Consider the following 21210-nt stretch of genomic DNA (forward strand, 5'->3'; position numbering starts at 1 on the left):
CCAATGCAGGGAACAGGGGTTCAAGCCCTGGTCTAGGAAGACCCCACATGCTGCGGAGCAACTAAGCCCGTGTGCCACAACTACTGAGCCTGCGCTCTAAAGCCTGCACGCCACAACTACTGAAGCCCATGCACCTAGAGCCCGTGCTCCGCAACAAGAGAAGCCACTGCAACGAGAAGCCTGCGCACCGCAATGAAGGGTAGCCCCCGCTCACTGCAACTAGAGATGGCCCGCGTGCAGCAACAAATACCCAACACAGCCAAAAATAAATAAATAAAAAGCTTTTCTAAAAGGATTTTTTAAAAAAACAACTCCTTCAAATATGTCACTTTTAAGAGCAAAAGTTTAAAAAGCAATGAAAGGCTTAAAAATGGAAGACTTGGCATATGCATACAAGAACAAAGCAGAGTGGAAACATTCAGAGTAGAATTCAAGGCAAAAAGCATTAATTGGGATAAAAATAGACAAAAATATAATAGTTATAAAAATTAATGGCAAACAACATAACACTAAAATATACAGCTAAAAACAACTAAAGAAAACATATTTTAAAAATTGGAAACAACCACAGTAGGAGACCAACATATCATTTTCCATCTTTTACAAATCCAGTCAACAAAAAGCAATCAACAACAGGGAATCTGCATAATTTTTTTAACCTTGCAAGATTCAACGTGTGTGTGTGTGTGTGTGTGTGTGTGTGTATGTGTGTGTGTATGCATGTATACATATTTGAACACAGTGAGATTTTCCAGTGTTTAACAGGCAGCATTCATCCCATAAGGCTTTGTAAGGCTTTGTTTCTCCTGTTCTCACCACCCAATCCTGTGACTACTTCCTGGAGAATAAATCTGTACAACTCTTGAGAGGGTAAAGCAAGTGTAGATCAGTAATTATGTATCTTAAACCAATTAATCTGAACCACTGTGGAAATTCATCTCATACTACTACAAGTGGCTATTATCCTTAATTTTGAAGATTAAAATGGTAATTTTTTTTTTTTGCGGTACATGGGCCTCTCACTGCTGTGGCCTCTCCCGTCGCAGAGCAAAGGCTCCGGACGCGCAGGCTCAGCGGCCATGGCGCATGGGCCCAGCCGCTCCGCGGCATGTGGGATCTTCCCGGACTGGTGCACGAACCCGTGTCCCCTGAATCGGCAGGCGGACCCTCAACCACTGCACCACCAGGGAAGCCCTAAAATGGTAACATTTTGACAGAGTTTTAAATAAGATGGGAGAACTTAAATCAGCTTAATGCCATTTTCAGTAAGACTAAAACAAACTAGAAACGTTAACAGTTGTTATCCATTCAGTCAACAAATATTTGTCAACTGCATCCAAAATACCAGGCACCATGTTGTGCACTGGAAATACAGAAGAGAACAAGACAGTTAGTTGTTCATGGATTTTACACTGTAGTGGGAGGAGACAAACAATAAGACTGTTTTAGTTAGTGATAAATACTTTGGAAAAAATAGAGTGTTCAGAGACTGAGAAGACAAGCCACAGACTAGGAGAAAATATTTGCAGAAGACGTATCTGATAAAGGACTTTTATCCAAAATATACAAAGAACTCATAAAACTCAATAAGAACACAATAAGAAAATGAATCACCTAATTAAAAATGGGCAAAAAGTGTGAACAGTTCAACAAAGACATAAAGATGACATAAGCATATGACAAGATACTCAATGTCAAATGTTATTCGGAAATTACAAATTAAAACAATGAGATACCATTAGGCACCTATCAGAACTGCTAAAATCCATAACACAACACTAAATGCTGGATGTGGAGCAACCACTGCCGGTGGGAGTGTACATCCACTCTGGAGGACGATTTTGCAGTTGCTTACAAAACTAACCTACTCACCTACTTACATACACATACATACATGTGGCATGCTAGAAAGTGAAAGGGGGAAAGAGCAGTTTTAGCTGTGGAGTGAGGGAAAGCCTCTCTGCCAAGATCTGAGTTGAGACTGAATCTGAAAACCCAGGGAAGGGCAAGTAAACCAGGCTAAGGCCCTAAAGCAGCCAGCGGCTTGGTCTGTTCAAGCAGCAGAAAGCAGGCTAGTGTGGTAAATGAGGGCAGGCAGGGTCTTCACCACACAGATCTTTACAGGGTATGGTGTTGAGTTTGAATTTAATTCCAGGTATAATGAGAAACTGCTGAAGATTTCAATCAGGGGATGACACACTCTGGCTTGGTTTTTTGTTTTGGGTTTTTTTTTTTGGTTTCTCTAGAAAGGGCAAGAAGGAAGCAGGAAGTCCAGTTAAAAGTCTTCTGTGGTAGTCCACACCAAAGGTGATGGCAGCTGGACTAGCTGGTGGCAGTGGAGATGCAAAGAAGTGAACAGATGTCCGATATGAAGCACAATAACAAGGCTGAAGGACACGGCACGTAGCAGAGTGATTTCACAGAATTTATCATTATCCTTAAACCTCCTCACAAATATTTTGAGCATTCTAAACTACAATGCAGTTAGAATTCAGAAATGATACAAGAGTCTTGTAGAATAAGCTTTAAGTAGTAAACTAGGATTTCTAAATTTCACGATGTCTCATCTGTTTGAACAAAATACGTTTCAAGGCCATTCTCTTAAAGATGTGAAAACACAGCAACAATATATTCAGTATGTTCTGGCATCCAAAACTTCATATAATAGACTCTGATCCGTAACTATTTTTCAAGTGAGTATGAGTAAGGCAAACCCTATTAAACATTTACTTCAGCATTTCTACTGAAAGTCTCCATTTAGAAAAAGAATTTAGAAAAGTAAAACAATTCGGTATCAGTGACTAGATTTAGAATCTGGGAGGCTTGTGGTTGACTCTACCATCCCTGAAACCCTCCCTTTATTTGACTCAACCCTCTACCTATTTTCCTTTTACTTCTCTGGCCAGTCCTCTTAAGTTCCTTACTGCAATCGCAATCTGTAGTCCTCTACCTGTCCTATATTCTCCCTTATTCTATGTTACGGGCTGAACTGCCTCCCTCTCCACTCACCACAAAATTCATATGTTGAAGCCCTAATACCCAGTATCTCAGAATGTAACTGTATTTGAAAATAAGGTCTTTAAAGAGGTAATTAAGTTACAGCGAGGTCTTTAGGGTAGGCCCTAATCCAATTATGACTGGTGTCCTTATAAGAGGAAATCTGCACAGAGACATGTGGGCAAACAGAGAAAGGACCACGTGAAGACAAAGGGAGAAGATGGCCATCTTCAAGCAAAGGAGAGAGGTCTCAGAAGAAACCAAAATTGATGACACCTCTAGAATTGTGAGGAAATAAACTTCTGTTGTTTAAGCCACCCGGTCTGTTGTATTTTGCCGTGACAGCCATAGCAAGCTAATACACATTATGTCCCCACTTCCACCCCCAACTTCCGTCCCCATCCCAATCTTCACCTAAGATCTTATTCAATGACTTGAATTTGGGTCTACTAAGATGATTCCCAAATCTCTGTATCTAGGCCAGGCATCCCTTCTGTGCTTAAACTGAACCTCTATTAAACACTTACACATATCCCCAAGTGAGCTCCTTCCCCTACCTTCCCCTCTGCCGTGCCAGCTCTCCCCTTCCTGCATTCCCTACTGCGGTGGATAGAACCAATCCAAGTGCCTAAGTAAGGTACCTGGGAGTCATCATCATAAAAACAAAAATAGGTACCACATAATTACTAAACATGTGAGAGCTTTACATGCATCTCCACAAAGAAACGAGAACTCTCATATACTGCTGCTGGAGTATAAGTTAGTAAAAGCACCATAAGCTACTGTTTGACAATATCTATTAAAGGGTACACGTACATACCCAATAACCCAGAAATCCCACTCCAAGATATATAGAAAAACATACATACGTACATACAACAAAAAGCACACAGAAGATGTCCCTAGCCATGTTATTTATAATAGGCCCCAAATAAGAATATCCTCAATGACGGAATGGAGAACAAAACAACTGTTGTATGTTCACACAATGACACACAGTACATCAATGAAAATGAACAAGTGAGAATAAACCTTAGAAACACCATATTGGGCAAGAGAAGTCTGGATCCCAAATATTGCACACTGAATAATTCTCTGTGCATAAAATATTTTTCCTCCCCAAAGGTGGGGGGGGGGGGCAGGTAAAAAACACACAACACAGGATGTCATCACCAATAAGGCAGAGTAAAGAGGCCCCAGCCTCCATCTCCCAACAAATAACGATCAGACAGCTATCCGTGAATGAAAATCGCTCCTGGAGAGCTCAGGAATCCACTTAAGGAGCATCCGCAACATAGTGGGTAAAAAAGCCTGAGGATAACTAAACAGAAAAGGTAAGAAGAAAGTTTGACTTTGCCTTCACCAGCCCATCCCCCAGGCCGGCACTGCTCAGTGCCAAGAGGGAACTCCCCCATGCGAGACAGTTCTCCTTGCTAGGAAAAGGAAAGCAGGTGAGTGACTAGCTTCCCCAGCCTTCCGAGGCATGGCACACAGGACCTGCTGCAGTTTCACCCCACCAGAGACAAGCAAAGCTGACACGTATGGAGAGAGAGCTCGGAACAGGAAGGAGGGCCGGGGCTACCAATATCAGCCATGTGGCAGGAGTAACACAGTTCCCAGTGGCCTGCTCTGCAGAGGATCCCAGCAGCTTTCACCAGCAACAGGCCTGGTGGACACTGCAGGGCTGGCAGCCTTCATCACTGAGGACCTCACTGCACACCCCAGCAGACTGCTCCACAGAGGACCCCAGTAGGTTTCACAGCTGAAGAAACCAAAAGGCAGCACAGCCTGCTGTAGACCCCCTGCAGATTTCACCTCTGAGATTTTCACCCACAGGTTTTCACTTTGACAACAGGGCTGGAGTCCCTCCCCATTCCTTCCCCACAACTTCCCACTTGAGCCCGGGATCCTCACCTGCAGCCAACTCAGGCTGCTGCAGCTGCGTGCAAACAAGACACCAGCCTAGACCCCTGCAGCTGACCCCCACGGATGTGCCTGCCCCTATGGCCCTTGCAGCCACACATGTGCACACCAACAGCTAAGGCCCACATAAGACTCGGACTCTTGTCACTGGTCTGCACAGCTGCACATGCTGGCAGCCAGCCCCCGCAGGCCACTGGCGCCAACTCCCATCACAGGCCTCCAACGCCATGCACATGCCTGCAGCAAGCCCCTGAAGCCACACGAGTGTATGGTGACAGCCCAGGTCCCCAGAGCTGCTCAGGCACCCAGAGCAAGCCCCAACTCCTGTCACTGGCCTGCACCTCACGTGTGCCCAAGACAGTCCCAGCAGCCACACCTCTATGCTCACCAGCCTTGATTCCAGATACTGGCTCCAAAACCATGCATGCCCCATGGCTAGCTCCTACAGACTCACAAGTCAACCCTAACAGCCAGGTCTCCTAGAGTCGGCCCCTGACCCTGCTACTGAACCTCTGACCTCGCCACTGCACATGCATCTGCAGCCAATCCTGCCCACACAGGCACCTGCAGCAGCCCTCGCAGCCAGGCATGTGGCACCAGCTCTGGCCACCACCACTGCCTGTCCTGGTACATAGCCGCTGGACCTCCAGACACAGCTGAGGACCTCAAGAGCCCTTGCAGACACTATGGACCGCCTCTGGCTCTCACCAAGGATCACACAGTTGTCAGTGTAGTGGATTCCTGCTGCTTGAACTGACAAGATACCATGCACCCGTGGGGCCTGTAGGTGCCACACACCCGTACACTTGGCACCCTGCACCACTAGACCCAGGTTTACAGCGCAGTCCAGTGGGCCGCCACGTGCAGGTGAAGGTCTTTCCTTAGTGAAGTCAGTCCATAAAGTCTAGAAGTGACTGCTTCCTCAAATACACAGATGCCTACAGCAACCAGAAAGAAACAAGGAAAACTGACACCACAAAAAAATCAGTAAATTTCCAGTAACTGACCTCTCCCCAAAACGGAGACAGACGAACTGCCTGACAAAGAATTCAAAAATCTGTTATAAAGATGGTCAGAGAGCTACAAGAGAACACAGATAAACAATTTAATGAAATCAGGAAAACAATACAAGAACAAAATGAGAAGTATAACAAAAAGACAGAAAACATAAGAAAGTACCAAACAAATTTTGGAGCTGAAGAATACAATCACTGAACTGAAGAATTCAATAGAGAGCTTCAACAGCAGACTAGATCAAACAGAAAAAACAATCAATGAACTCAAAGACAGGTCATTTGAAATTATCCAATCAGAGAAACAAAAAGAAAAAAGAATGAAAAGGAATGAAGAAAGCCTACAGAACTTATGGGACACCATTAGAAGAAATAAACATTATGGGAGAAATATGCATTATGGGAGTCCCAGAAGAAGAAACAGAGAAAAGGCAGAAAGCTTGTTTAAAGAAATAGTGGCGGAGAACTGCCCAAAATGGGGAGAGATTTGGACATCTAAGTTCTTGAAGCTCATAGATCTCTGAACAATTCAATCCAAAGATAACTTCTCCAGGATACATTATAACTTTCAAACTTAAGAGACAGAGAACCTCAAGAGCAGCAAGAGAAAAGAAGCTTGTAACTTACAAGGGAACCCTCCTCACACTATCAGTGGGCTTCTAGCAGAAACCTTACAGGCTGGGAGAGAGTAGGATGATATATTCAAAGTGCTGAAAGAAAACAATGCCAACCAAGAATCCATTATCTAGCAAAGTGCTCCTTAAGAAATGAAGGAGAGAGAAAAAGATTCCCAGACAAAAAAAAAAAAAAGGAGGGAATTCATTATCACTAGACCTGCCTTACCAAAAATGTTAAAAGAAGATCTTCGGGGCTTCCCTGTTGGTGCAGTGATTGAGAGTCCACCTGCCGATGCAGGGGACACGGGTTCGTGCCCCGGTCTGGGAGGATCCCACATGATGCGGAGCGGCTGGGCCCGTGAGCCATGGCCACTGAGCCTGCGCGTCTGCAGCCTGTGCTCTGCAACGGGAGAGGCCACAGCAGTGAGAGGCCCGCGTAACGCAAAAAAAAAAAAAAAAAAGATCTTCAAGCTAAAAAGTAAGTACACTAGGGGCTTCCCTGGTGGCGCAGTGGTTGAGAGTCCACCTGCCAATGCAGGGCACATGGGTTCGTGCCCCGGTCCGGGAAGATCCCACATGCCGCGGAGCGGCTGGGTCCGTGAGCCATGGCTGCTAAGCCTGCGCGTCCGGAGCCTGTGCTCCGCAATGGGAGAGGCCACAACAGTGAGAGGCCCGCGTACCGCAAAAAAAAAAAAAAGTAAGTACACTAAATAATAACATGAAAACATATGAAAATATAAAAGTTAAGTAGTCAAATTCAGAAAACTCCAACATAGTGGTATGTTAATCACTTAACTCTAGTATAAAGGTTAAAGGGAAGAAGTACTATAGCTACAACAATTTGTTAATGGATATACAATATGATAAGATATAAATTGTGACCAAAAAAAAACCCCATAAAATGTAGGGGGAGTAAAAGGGTAGTTTTTTGGTATGTGATTGAAATTAAATTGCAGTAACTTTAGACTGTTATATCTATAAGATGTATTATGAAAGTCTTGTGGAAATCATAAAGCAAAAACCTACATACATACACAAAAGATTTTTTTCTCTTCTTAAAAAAGGGAGCCAAAGCATACCACCATGGAAAATAATCAATTAACAAAGGAAGAGAGCAAGAGAGGAAGATAATAATAAACACCTATATTTAAAATAAAGGTCTCAAATAAACAACCTAACTTTATATTTCAGGGAATTACAAAAAGAAGAACAAACTAAGTTCAATGTTAGCAGAAGGGAGAAAAGAGCAAAGATCAGAAAAGAAATTGATGAAACTGAGACCAGGAAAAAAATAGAAAGGCTCAACAAAATTATGAGGTGGTTTCTTGAAAAGATAAACAAAACTGACAAACCTTTAGCTAGACTAAAAAAAAAATGAAAGAGAGCAAGAAGACTCTAAATAAAATTAGAAATGAAAGAGGAAACATTACACTGATACTACAGAAATACAGAGGATCATAAAGATTACTATGAACAATTATATGCCAAAAGATTAGATAACCTAGAAGAAATAGAAGCTCCCAGAAACACACATCTACCAAGAATGAATCAGGAAGAAAGAAAAAACCTGAACAAACCCATGAGTAAAGAGATTACCCATAAGTAATCAGAAATCTTCCAACACAGAAAACCCCAGGACCAGACCACTTCACTGGTAAATTCTATCAAATATCTAAAGAAAAATTAATGCCACTCTTTCTCAAATTCCTCCGAAAAGTTTAAGAGGATGGAAAATATCGAAATTCATTCCACCAGACCAGCATCACCCTGATTCCAAAGTCTGATAGTGACACTACAAAAAAAGAAAACTAAAGACCAATATCCCTGATGAATAGAGATGTAAAAATGCTTAACAAAATATTAGCAAACTGAATTTAAGAACACATTTTAAAAGGATTATATACCATGACTAACTGGGATTTATTCCTGGGATGCAAAGATGGTTCACCATTCACAAATCAATAAATGTAATACATCACATTAATAGATAATCATAGGATCATCTTGACAGATGCAGAAAAAGCATTTGACAAAACATAACACCCTTTCATGATAAACACCCTCAGCAGATTGGGTGTAGAAGGAACATAACTTCAACATAATAAAGGCCATACATAACAGACCCACAGCTAACATCATACTCAACAGAGAAAACCTGAAAGCGTTTCCTCTAAAATCAGGAATAAGACAAGGATGCCAGCTATTACCAGTCCTATTCCACATGGTACTGAGAGACCTAGCCAGAGCAATTAGGCAAGAAAAAGAAATACAAGGCATCCAAATCAGAATTGAAGAAGTAAAATTGTCATTATTTGCAGATGATATAATTTTTTTATGTAGAAAATCCCAAAGACTCAAGGCTAAAACTGCTGGAACTAATCAACAAATTCAGTAAAATTGAAGGGTATAAAAATCAACACACAGAAGCAACTGTAGTTATGAAAAATCAAACATCTGAAAAGAAATAAAGAAAATTATTCTATTCACAATACCATCACAAATAATAAAGTACCTAGGGATAAGTTTAACCAAGGAAACAAAACTACAACACCTTGTTGAAATAAAGCAAAGAAGAAACAAATAAATGGAAAAGGATCCCATATTTATAAATAGGAAGACTTAATATTGTGAAATATCCATACTACCCAGAGCCATCTATACATTCAACACAGCCCTATCAAAATCCCAACGACATTCTTCACAGAAATATAACAAACAATCCTAAAATTTGTAGGGAAGCACAAAAGACCTCAAATAGCCAAAGTAATCCTGAGAAAGAAGGAAAAAAACAGAGGTATCACACTTCCTGATTTCAAACTGTACTGCTAATCAATAGTAATTAAAACAGTATCGTTTGGCATTAAAATAGACACATAGGCCAGTGGAACAGGATAGAGCCCAGAATTAAGTAAGCCCCCACAAATACAGCCAACTGATATTCAATAAGGGAGCCAATACACCCAATGGGGAAAGCATAGTCTCCTCAACAAATGGTGTTGGGAAACTGGATAAACACATGCAGAACAAAAAATGGAAAGTGGACCCCTACCTTACACCATTCACAAAAAACTAACTCGAAATGGATCAAAGACTTTAACATAAGACATGATACCACAAAACTCCTAGAAGAGAACAGAGGGAAGAAGCTCCTCAACATGAGTCTTGCTGATGATTTTTTAGATATGATACCAAAAGCACAAACAACAAAACCAAAAATCAGCAAGTGGGACTACATCACACTTAAAAGCTTCTGCACAGCAAAAGAAACAATCAACAAAATGAAAAAGCAACCTACACAATGGGAGAAACCTTTTGCAAGCCATATTTCAGATAAGGGGTTAATAGCAAAAATATATAAAGAACTCATACAATTCAATTTTTTAAATCCAATTAAAAAATGGGCGGGGGGGGCTTCCCTGGTGACGCAGTGGTTGAGAGTCCGCCTGCCGATGCAGGGGACACAGGATCATGCCCCGGTCCGGGAAGATCCCACATGCTGCGGAGCAGCAAGGCCCGTGAGCCATGGCCGCTGAGCCTGCGCGTCCAGAGCCTGTGCTCCGCAACAGGAGAGGCCACAACAGTGAGAGGCCCGCGTACCGCAAAAAAAAAAAAAGGGCAGGGGAACCAAACATTTTTCCAAAGAAGACATGCAAATGGCCAACATGTACATAAAAAGATGCTCAACATTACTAATAATCGGAGAAATGCAAATCAAAACCACAATGAGATATCATCTCACACCTGTTAAAACTGCTATCATCAAGAAGACAAGAGATAACAAGTGTTGGTGAGGATGTGAAGAAAAGGGAACCCTTGTACACTGTTGGTGAGAATGTAAATTGGTTTAGCCGCTGCAGAAAACAATATGGAATTTCCTCAAAAAATTAAAAATAGAATTACCATAAGATCCAGCAACTCCACTTCTGGGCATATACCCAAAGAAATGAAAACAGGTTACTGACGAGATATATGCACTCCCATGTTTATTGAAGTATTATTCAATATAGCCAAGATAGGAAAACAACCTAAATGCTTGTCAACAGATGAATGGATAAAGAAGATACGGTATGTATGTACGTATGTATATATACCATAAACACACAATGGAATATTATTCAGCCACGAGAAAGGACACCCTGCCATTTGTGACAATATAGACAGACCTTGAGGACAATATGCTAAGTGAGATAAACCAGACAGAAAAAGACAAATTAGACAAATACTGTATGACATCACTTATATGTGGAATCTAAAAAAGCCAAACTCTAAGCAACAGAGAGTAAACTGGTGGTTACCAGGGGATTGGGGGTTACAGAATAGGACAGACTACCTTGCTTAAGGGCACAAACTTGCAACAGTAGCAAATAAGCCCTAGATATCTAATGCACAGTATAGTAAATATAGACAATATTGATCAAACTTGCTAAGAGAGTAGCTCTTAATTATCCAACAACTTAAAGAAATGATAATTATGTGATGTGACAAAGGTGTTAAACATTGCTACAATGGCACTCATATTATTAATATATAAATGTATCAAATCAGTATGTTGTACACCTTAAGTTTACAGAATGCTGTACGTCAAATACACTTCAAAAAAAAAACAAGACAGATAATGACAAATGCTGGTAAGGGTGTAGAGAAACTGAAACTCTCATACACTGCTAGTGGAAATATAAAAAGGTGAAGCTGCTGTGGAAAATAGCTTGGTAGTTTCTCCAAATGTTAAACATAGAGTTACCATATGACCCAGCAACTACACTCCTAGGTGTGTACCCAAAGGAACTGAAAACAGACATTCAAACAAAACTTACACAAGTTTAAACGCGGAGAAAATAACTCTTAAACCCTAACCACCCAAGAAAAGTATCCAGAACATATAAGTAAATCCTACAAACCAATAAAAAAAGAACAAACAACCCAAAAGAAAAAATGAGCAAGAAATATAAACAGACATTTCACAGAAGACTTATGGCAGTAAACATGAAAAAGTATTTAGTCTCATTAGTTTTCAGGGAAATGTAAACTAAGACCATAGACTAGCACTGTATATCCATCAGAATGGCAAAAATTAAGAAGCGGGAAAATGGAAAGTGTTAGCAAGGATGGAGATCATTGGCAACACTCATATACTGCTGATGGAATGTAAACTGGTACAACCACTTTGAATCACAATTTTGGATATCATGTAAAATTCAGCATTCACGTATCCTAAAACCCAATAATAGCAGCACTGCTCAAAATAGCAAAAATCTGGAAACAATTCGGATGCTCACAGAAAGGCAAATAAATAAACATATGATGATGTATTAGCAGAAAGGAATATTAGACAATAATAAAAATGAATGACCTACCATTAAAGGCGACAACATGTAGAAACAAACAAAAAAAAAAACAAGAACACATGATAACTTTTTTGTAAAACCTCAAAAATAAGCAAAACTATACTATATATTGCTTAGGGATACATAAATTTGTGGTTTTTAAAACGTTTTAAAAAGGCAAAGAAATGATAAACAAAATTGAAGATAGCAGTATTTCTGATGCGGAGGTTAGAGGGTAGAATGGTAGTGGAGTTTTGTAAAACGTGACCTCTACCCTATTAGGGTCTCCAGCTGGGCCTGAGAATTAAACTGACTTCAGACAGATTAAAAGGAGAAAAGCATACACATTTTATTTTTTCATGTACATGTAAGCGTCCACAAGAAAATGAAGACCCAAAGAACTGGCAAAACCTAAGTGCTTATATATTAGGTGAACAAGGAGAGGCAACTGTGGAAAAGACCAGAGACAGACAGGAGTTATTTTTACAAGGTTTGTTTGCACAGAATACTTAGTCTCAACTCCCGGCTCTAGTGATAAGAGTGCTTCCTCCTGGTATGGTAGGCAGAGCACCTTACACTTGCCAGTTTTATCTCCTGCTTTCAGGAAGAATGGGGCGGGGGCAGGGCAGGGGCGGGGTAGTCAGAGCACCCTTCTTGCACCTTTTTTCAATTGCCTTTAGCCCACAATAATCCTTATGCCAAAGTGGCGTATTTTGCCATTCTTCAATAGTGTTGGTTCTCATGTGTTCTTACACTGGGTGATCAGTTCACAAAAACCCGTAACTTACATATGTGACACATAGATTCTTTTGCATGTATTGAATAGTACATATTTTTTAAATATAGAAAACATTTTTAAAATATAAAATAATTATATATTAGCTCTGTGCCAAAAATACAGTAAATAAGAAATATTAACTATTTTTATTGTGAGGGGAAAATACTTACATAAAAGCATAATAGAATTCCATCATGTATATGCTGCATGGTCTCAATAAAACAGGACTTATTTTTTATGGATAAAAAATAACAAGGAAATAAACCAAAATGTTCACAATGACTCCTTCTGAAAGATGAGAGGCAGAGTAAATTACTTTTTTCTGGATCTTCGTGCTTAACTGTACTTATAAATCTGCATTAAGCATGTTTAAATTACTAAGAGTGACAGCAGAACCAAACAGAACAGTCAATGAATACAATGTGTGACACGTATTATGCACTTAACAAATAATCTTTTGGATAATAAAAAAAAGTAAATATCTAATGTCTTCAGTCTTATCAAATTACTAAATGGTTTTGCTTCGCCATTTTATCCTAGCAATGTGACTCTAAGATCGATACAGGATATATTTTAAAGGTCCCACACGGGTTCTTGTGCTACTCTACACAGCTTATCCAATTCTCACTCAGTTGGCATCTCACGAAGACACTGCAGAAACACAGGAGTGGGGCTAAATACACACTCCATTCTTCGTTTAATCTCTCTGGGCCTTTGTTACCCCAGCTGTAAAGCCCAAACAGTACTGTTATGAAGAATAATGACGATTATACCATAAAAGCAATGTGTTAATAGCTTTGAGTTGCCCTTATCCTCCTATACTTTGAGTATCTTGGGGGTATAATCAGATCTTCGTGACTGACTGACCATCAGAGTTTCTGAAATAAAGAAGAGGATCAATAATGGCTTCTTAAATAGAATTTTTAAATGTCTTCATCTTCCCCCACCCAAACAGTTCTGCCACTGCTCTTTTATAGATTAGAAATTTTCAATGACTAAGATGGTCTCTGATAAAAATCAAAACTATTCTTAAAATTCAGCTCAGGGACTTCCCTGGTGGCGCAGTGGTTGAGAGTCCGCCTGCCGATGCAGGGGACGTGGGTCCGTGCCCTGGTTCGGGAAGATCCCACAAGCCGCGGGGCGGCTGGGCCCGTGAGCCATGGCCACTGAGCCTGCGCGTCCAGAGCCTGTGCTCCGCAACGGGAGAGGCCACAGCAGTGAGAGGCCCGAGTACCGCCAAAAAAAAAAAAAAAAAAAAAATTCAGCTCAGAGTGAACTTTTCTTCTCTTTTATGTATTGTACCTTCCTAAGAAGACTCTGTTTACCTGCAAGGAGAAATTGTATGTTACTTGTGTTGGATTCAATATAATACAATGTGTGGCAAGTGGGAAGCATTTAATATACATCAAAGACTATTTCTTTCTTGTTCCAAAAGTTAAAGGCCTTTATAAATCTCAATAGCTTTAAGGAAGTGTTGGAGTAATCACCCTAAACATGTAAAACTGCTGACGATCAAATTGCTGTGGGCAATTTGATAATAAGCCACTCCTTGTGTTATGAAAGAATGAACCTAGCAACATGCTTTGTCCATGATTTCAGCCTGATGTAATCCTAAAATTGGAGAGTATGATTTGTGACAAGTGGACCTGAGTCAACGACAAGATTCCTTAATGAATAGGCTTTATTGAGCTAGTCACTGAGGGAATAAATATGCCCAACTCAGTATCAGGGCTTATCTTCAGGACTTGTAAGGGCAGACTTCCCGTGACCACTCTCATTCCAGCCCAGACTGTGCTCTCTGCATAGCTGAACCATGGCACAAGTGTTAGGTATGTCAAAACTGTTGATAAACTGATAAAATGTCTTGGTTGAAGGTAATTTTAAAAGTTAAAGGTCATTAGCCAAGTTTATTTTTCAACCAATACTACACTCTGCATTTTTCATAGATACCCTCTATACAAGAATAGCCCTTCATGTTTTATTTCTTCCCCAACACACATAATACATGACATCCACAAGCACAAATACCCTGCCAGGCTACAGAATAAGTAAGTACATTCACTATATTGTAACACCATCTCTTTCTCCCCTGCTCAAGGAGGCAAGTAGAAAACTACTGTAAGATTAAGTGTAAATCCATCCTAATTCGTATTGTAAAAGTGCTATTGGTACATAGTTCAAGAAGATTTACATGAAAAATCTTATCAAAGAATCCTATAATGAATTTAAACAAAGCCAAATGTTAATAAACATCCAACTAAAATCATTAATGCACTGCTTTGCTCATTCCTTTAATATTAAGAGCCCCTCAACAGATCTCTGAAAATTACTACCTATGAATACTGACTGCTTCTAGCTCTCCCTTTTGGAAATCCTGTACTTGCCTATTCATGAACAAAGAAGAAATTTCTAAAAGAAATAAAATGAAATATTAGCAGTGTATCATCTGAAGAGGTATGATTAACATTTACTACGTTACTAAAAATTTTTAAATAGGGAGGTTGCCCCTCCATCCACCCAATTAAACATGATTAAATAGGTGACATATTAAAATATAGGCTCTAATCCTTACTCGTGATTGGGGGGAACACGTATAACCACTAAAAGGAGATGGGAATGCTTTCATGATTCCCATAGTCTTGGCAGAAAATTACATCTTTGTTTCTCTCACTAGTAATTCAATTCTAAGTAAGTTTTATAACCTAAGAAGATGAGATTTAGACTAATGAATTATTTGGTTATTAAAAAATACATATGCTGATAAGCTGTACCTTTTTCCCATGAAAAGTGCAAAATTGCAACCAAACAGTATTTAAAAGCTAAGGATGGGGGCTATATCCCTCCACATGTTTTATAGGGTTTAGGGTATCACTTGTATTCTCATTCAAATTGATTTAAAACATTAATGAATTTTCCTATTTCCAATACAATGGTGAAATATGTTTTATACATCCTGTTGGAAACAATAATCTGTAAAAGTACTTTAAAAACATCTTTCAAAGGCACTGAAAAACATCTTTCGAAAGTACTGAAAAATAAGAAGACAGTAAGAATTTATCAAGTCAAAACTAAGAGGGGATTTCAACAAATGGTGCTGGGAAAACTAAACATTTACATGCAAAGAAAAAAAAATGAAGGTGGACATTTACCTTACACCATATACAAGAACTAACTCACAATGGATCAAAGACCTACATGCAAGAACTAACACTATAAAACTCTTCAAAAGCATAGGGAGAAAGCTCCATGACACTGAATTTGGCAATGATTTCTTGGCTATGCCACTAAAAACACAGGCAACAAAAGAAAAAAAAAGATAAATTGGACTACATCAAAATTTTAAACTTTTGTGCATAAAAGGACACTATCAACAGAATAAAAAGGTAACCTACGGGGGCTTCCCTAGTGGCGCAGTGGCTGAGAGTCCGCCTGCCAATGCAGGGGACACGGGTTCGTGCCCCGGTCTGGGAGGATCCCACGTGTTGCGGAGCAGCTGGGCCCGTGAGCCATGGCCGCTGAGCCTGCGCGTCCGGAGCCTGTGCTCCGCAGCGGGAGAGGCCACGACAGTGAGAGGCCTGTGTACCGCAAAAAAAAAAAAAAAAAAAACAGGCATTGGAGAAAATATTTACAAATCATATATCTGATAAGGAATTCATATCTAGAAACAAATAACTCCTAATACTAAACAAAAACTGGGCAAATTCAAAAATGGGCTAAGGACTTGAATAGACATTTCTCCAGAGAAGATATAGGACCAGTCAATAAGCACATGAAAGGATGCTCAACATCACTAATCACTGGGGAAATGCAAATCAAAATCACAATGAGATACCACTTCACACCCATTAAAATGGTTATTAAAAAAAAAAAAAGATGTGGAGAAACTGGAACCCTTGTGATTGCTGGTGGAAATGTAAAATGGGGCAGCTGCTGTGGAAAATAGTATTATTGATTCCTCAAAAAATTAAAAATAGAACTACTATATGATCCAGCAATTCCACTCCTGGGTATATACCCAAAAGAAATGAAAGCAAGGACTCAGATATTTGTACACCCATGTTCAGAGCAGCATAATAAACAACAGCCAAAAGTGGAAACAATCAAAGTTTCCAATCAATGGATGAACTGCTAATCAAAATGTGGTGTGTGTACACACACACACACACACACACACAGAGGAATATTATTCAGTCTTAAAAAGGAGTGAAATTCTGATACATGTTATAACATGAACCTTGAAGACATTATGCTAAGTGAAATAAGCCAGACACAAAAAGACAATTATTACATGATTCTACTAATATGAGGTACCTAGAATAGTCAAATTCACACAATGCAGAACAGCAGTTACCAAGGGCTGGGGTGAATGGGGTAAGGAGGATATTGTTTAATGGGTACGGTTTCAGTTTGGGATGATGAAAAAGTTCTGGAGATGGATAGTGGTGCTGTTTGCACAACAATGTGAATATACTTAATGCCACTGAACTACACACTTAAAAATAGTTAAAATGGTAAATTTTATGTTACATATATTTTACCACAATTTTTTAAAAAGTGAAATGGGAATGAAAAGTCAGCATGGAAAACAAATTCTGAAGCCACATTTCCTCTAAAGGGTCCTTGCTGATCTTGGAAAATTAGAACCTTTGTTTTGATTGATTCTCAGGGGGACAGATACAGAAATAAAACTGAGGGCCATCTCACCTAAGATCCTCCCCACGATAAGCTGGAATCCCAAAGGGCTACATCCTTAAATAAGAATCTGAAATCTGAAGCAGATTATAACCTAGGATCAAACTAGGATCAAACTGCTTTTCTCAAACTTTAAACTTGGTTTATAACCCATCCCGGATTAGAATACTCCCAAAGTGTCTGTCAGAAGCAAATGCAAATTTTCTAAGTTCCTACGCTGTGGGCCTAAAAATAGTCTTAAATAATTTTTCAAATGTACTATCGAGGGCCCAGTCGAGGATAATGGAATACACAGGAAGCTAAACAGGAATAAGAATAAGCAGAAACAACAGACAGGAAAAAGTGGTCAGGAGATAACTTGAGAAATTGGAAATATCAGATGCAGACAAAAAAATAATTGTGTTTTCTGTGATAGGATAAACAAAAGACAAGTTGGAGTTTTTAGCAGAGAAGTGAAAACTATACACAGTGACACAGTTTGAAAATAGAAAAAAAATAGAAAGTCAAGAATTAAAAATAAAATAACCCCAATTAAGAACTGAATAGAGAGGTTTAAAAGCAGATTAGATTCAACTTAAAAGATATTTAGTAAATGGGAAGACAGGAGAAAAGCCTAGAGCTATGCTAGAGCTGGCCTGAACCAGCCTGTGAAAGCCAGTTATGTGCAGCTCCTTCTAACTCTGCCTCAGTGAAGTCATGCTGGTTGCCTGAAACTGCCCTTGTGAATATTTACACTATGGAAATCAACAACTGCTACAAATCAGGGCTTTTTTTCCCCCGGAGAACCAGTTTAACAGCACATCACTGGAAGCAACCATATAGAATTCAGAACAGAGAGACAAAAAGATGATGAATGCATGACAGAGGGTAAGAAATGTGAAGAATACATGAGAAAGTCCAATCTATATTTAATTGGAGTTTCAAAAGAAACTGAAGAAATTGAAGAACAAGAGAATGGCAGGTGAGAAAATGGCTAAGATTTTTCCAGAACTAATGAAATCACCAAATCATAGCTTTAAGAAGCCCAATGAATCCATTACAGGATAAATAAAAAGAAATCTGCAGTGAAGTAAGACTGACCACTGTACGATTAGAGTAACCTATTTATTTTTTAATCTATGAATTCTTTTCTTTAAAAATTGTAAGTGTTACCAGAATTCAGACAGGTGGGGATTTATTTTCATTACTTTTACCCAGAACACAATGAAGCCTACACTTTGGACCTGCAGATTCAGAACCTTGTTACCTCAAGAAAGTTTTCTTCTACTTTTATTTTTCTCTTTTGTTACATTTATTCTGATCTCTCCCTTAGAAATACCTTATTCTCCTCTCTCTGTCCTCAATATCTGTCGTCTTTACCCTCGTCACTTCACTTCCCTGTCATCATTTTCTCCTTATTCTGGACAATCTCAAATACTCAATATAGGATTCCACTTTCCACAGGATTAGCTCTGCTCTTTACAACTGCCATTGCAGATTTTTATCCTGCTATTGCATTTTCAGGTTTTTTGTTTATTTTTAGCTCCTCTTAAAATCATTTCAGCTCCTCTTAAAATCTCATTCTGATTTTTTCTTATGACTTTTTGTTCTGATTTCATAGAGGTCATTTTTTTGCTCTCTTGCTAAGAATAAAATCTTACATTTCCACAAATATCTTCTGTATACCATAATAAATCATACAGAATGATTCTTAAGCCTTCCCTCATCATCTTTGGGTAATGGTTCCCTTCTTTTATGCTACAGATTTCTTTCATAATTTCCATAAAGATTATTATCTTTGAAAAAAGAAAATGTACAATTTTTAAATGGCAGAGTATACAGATCACCCTTGATTCCCGTCACTATCCATTGGATGGTGAAATTTTGCTCACATCTTGAATTTGGTCAGGTTTTGTGTGTACAGGCTGATGCACACAGGCCATGGCTCCATTTATAATACTCGGCAGACAGTACAACTATGCTGGACTGATCTAGGATCTTCCATGATTCTCTCATATTATGAGGAGAATTTTGTTACTATAACATCAGGAACATGCTGCAGTTTGTCTTTTAACAGAAAAAATAAATGCTAATCTGAAACTCTAAGGCACAACTCTTGCAGGTTTCCTCTTAACACCACTTCTACAGCTGCATCGCATCCCTGGAAAGCAATATCCTAAGTTTCCTTTCATTCTCTTCCATACTACATATTGGAAATGTTAGTCTATGAATGGATACACAAAGAATGGTGCTGAAGGTAGTTTGGAGGAGCTGAGAGTGGGGGGAGACAGAGGAATCTCTAGTCAAGTTAACTGGCTTGTAATATGTCATGAAATACAGAACATGAAGGAAACAGGCTTCCAACAGTCATTCATGGTAACCTTCATCTTGGAAGTATGAGTGAACAATGGGAATAGATCAAAAGCCTCTTTCTAACTTCTCCTCCTCATCTCATTTTATTCTCCTGTGTTAGAAGTCAAAGCATAAATACACCACTAAGGCTTTCTCAGTCTACTCCAACCTCAATGTAGTAAGTAGTTAGTGGAAATGCCTCTAAAACTAAGAAACAGTTGATTGCTACTTAACTCTTTGGTGCTGTTATGGGACTATGTGCGTAGCTTAACGGGAGCTGGAAGAAAGCACATCACACATAGCTAGCCTAAAGTCAACATTTTTAGAGAAGTACATTTTCTAAAACAAAAAGACTGATATTTTAATCTCTGTGTTTGAACATACAGTCGACCAAAATATGGTGACAGGTATTAACTAATACAGAAAGAGTGAAATAACTAGAATTCTTTCACAACAGGAAGATGAAGATCAAGACTTATCATGATCGTATACATTCTTAAAGACCTATGACAATGATTTTATACGTGGTGATGTAGACACTGATTTCTTCTCCATATCACTTAAAAGTCTGAAAATAGTCATTTTAGGATGATTTTTTAAAGTTCTACTCTAATCACTCTACCCAGTAAACACACAGAATCTGTTATTCCAGAAGGTGCTCAAAGGCAATGATATAAATAGCACTTTATCTAATTCACAGATGACAGCTCTAAATAGGTAAGTAAGGAAAGCTAGGCTTATTCTGAGGACATGTCCTGACCATCCCTGCTGATATTCTTGAGAACAATTACCAGAACCTCATCCCCTCAAATGTGGGAAAAAAATTCAAATTCAGGAAAAGCTTCATTCTTTTTCCTTTTTACATATCACAATGAACATTTCATTAATAAAGTCAAGCTGAGCTCACTATTTCTTATTTGACAATGCCCCCCCCAAACACTTAGTGTCTAATGGATTTCCCTTAATTAATAGCTAACATTTAATGAACCCTTACTGTGTGCCAAGTACTTTACTAAATGCTTTACATAATTAACTCATTTCTCTGAAGGAATGCTATTATTACCATCAGCAGTTTAAAGATAGAAACGAAAGGGACACAAAAGTCAAATAATTTGCCCAGTTTTTCATTCCAGTCACTACTGCTACATCACAAAGTACACCAAATGTAGTGGCTTGAAAAACGATTTTATCATACATGAAATCTGGAGGTCAAGAATTCGGACAGGGCACAAAGGTAGAGGCTACAACTAAGAAGACTCAACAACTAGGGGTGTCTCAATGGCTGGGGGTGGGAGTCATCTGGGGAAATTTTCACTTGCGTGTATGACTGTTGATGCTACTGTCATCTAGAATCTCAGCTGGAGCTGTCAACTAGAGCACCTACATATGGCCTCTCTTGTGTCCTGGGCTTTCTTCACAGCATGGAAGCTTCAGCATAGCAGGACATCTTGCATGGCAGCACAGAGATCCAAGTGCGAGTGCCCCTGAAAGCAAGGTGGCGGCTAAATTGCCTTTTCCAACCTAGCCTCAGACGT

General features: G+C 39.3%; 1 protein-coding gene across 7 annotated transcripts in view; it reads right to left on the bottom strand.

The window, feature by feature from the left end:
* COA1 (cytochrome c oxidase assembly factor 1) overlaps positions 1 to 21210 on the bottom strand; it is a 102113-nt gene that overhangs the window by 29457 nt on the left and 51446 nt on the right. Inside the window, exons 1-2 of one of the 7 annotated variants that reach the window (XM_027123996.1) lie at positions 13426 to 13711; positions 12823 to 12940 (exon numbers count right to left, since the gene is read on the bottom strand). The exons of 5 other annotated variants lie outside the window; for them this stretch is intronic. In XM_027123996.1, coding sequence (XP_026979797.1) covers positions 12823 to 12861 — 39 coding nt within the window. In that variant the 5' untranslated portion in view covers positions 12862 to 12940; positions 13426 to 13711. Of the gene's footprint in view, positions 1 to 12822; positions 13060 to 13425; positions 13712 to 21210 lie in introns of those variants that run through there. One more of the 7 variants, XM_027123995.1, reaches the window with a different exon arrangement.

This window comes from Aethalodelphis obliquidens, unplaced genomic scaffold (genome assembly GCF_003676395.1).
Source record: "Aethalodelphis obliquidens isolate GAN/ISIS:26980383/991018 unplaced genomic scaffold, ASM367639v1 scaffold27, whole genome shotgun sequence".
Lineage (NCBI taxonomy): Eukaryota > Metazoa > Chordata > Mammalia > Artiodactyla > Delphinidae > Aethalodelphis > Aethalodelphis obliquidens.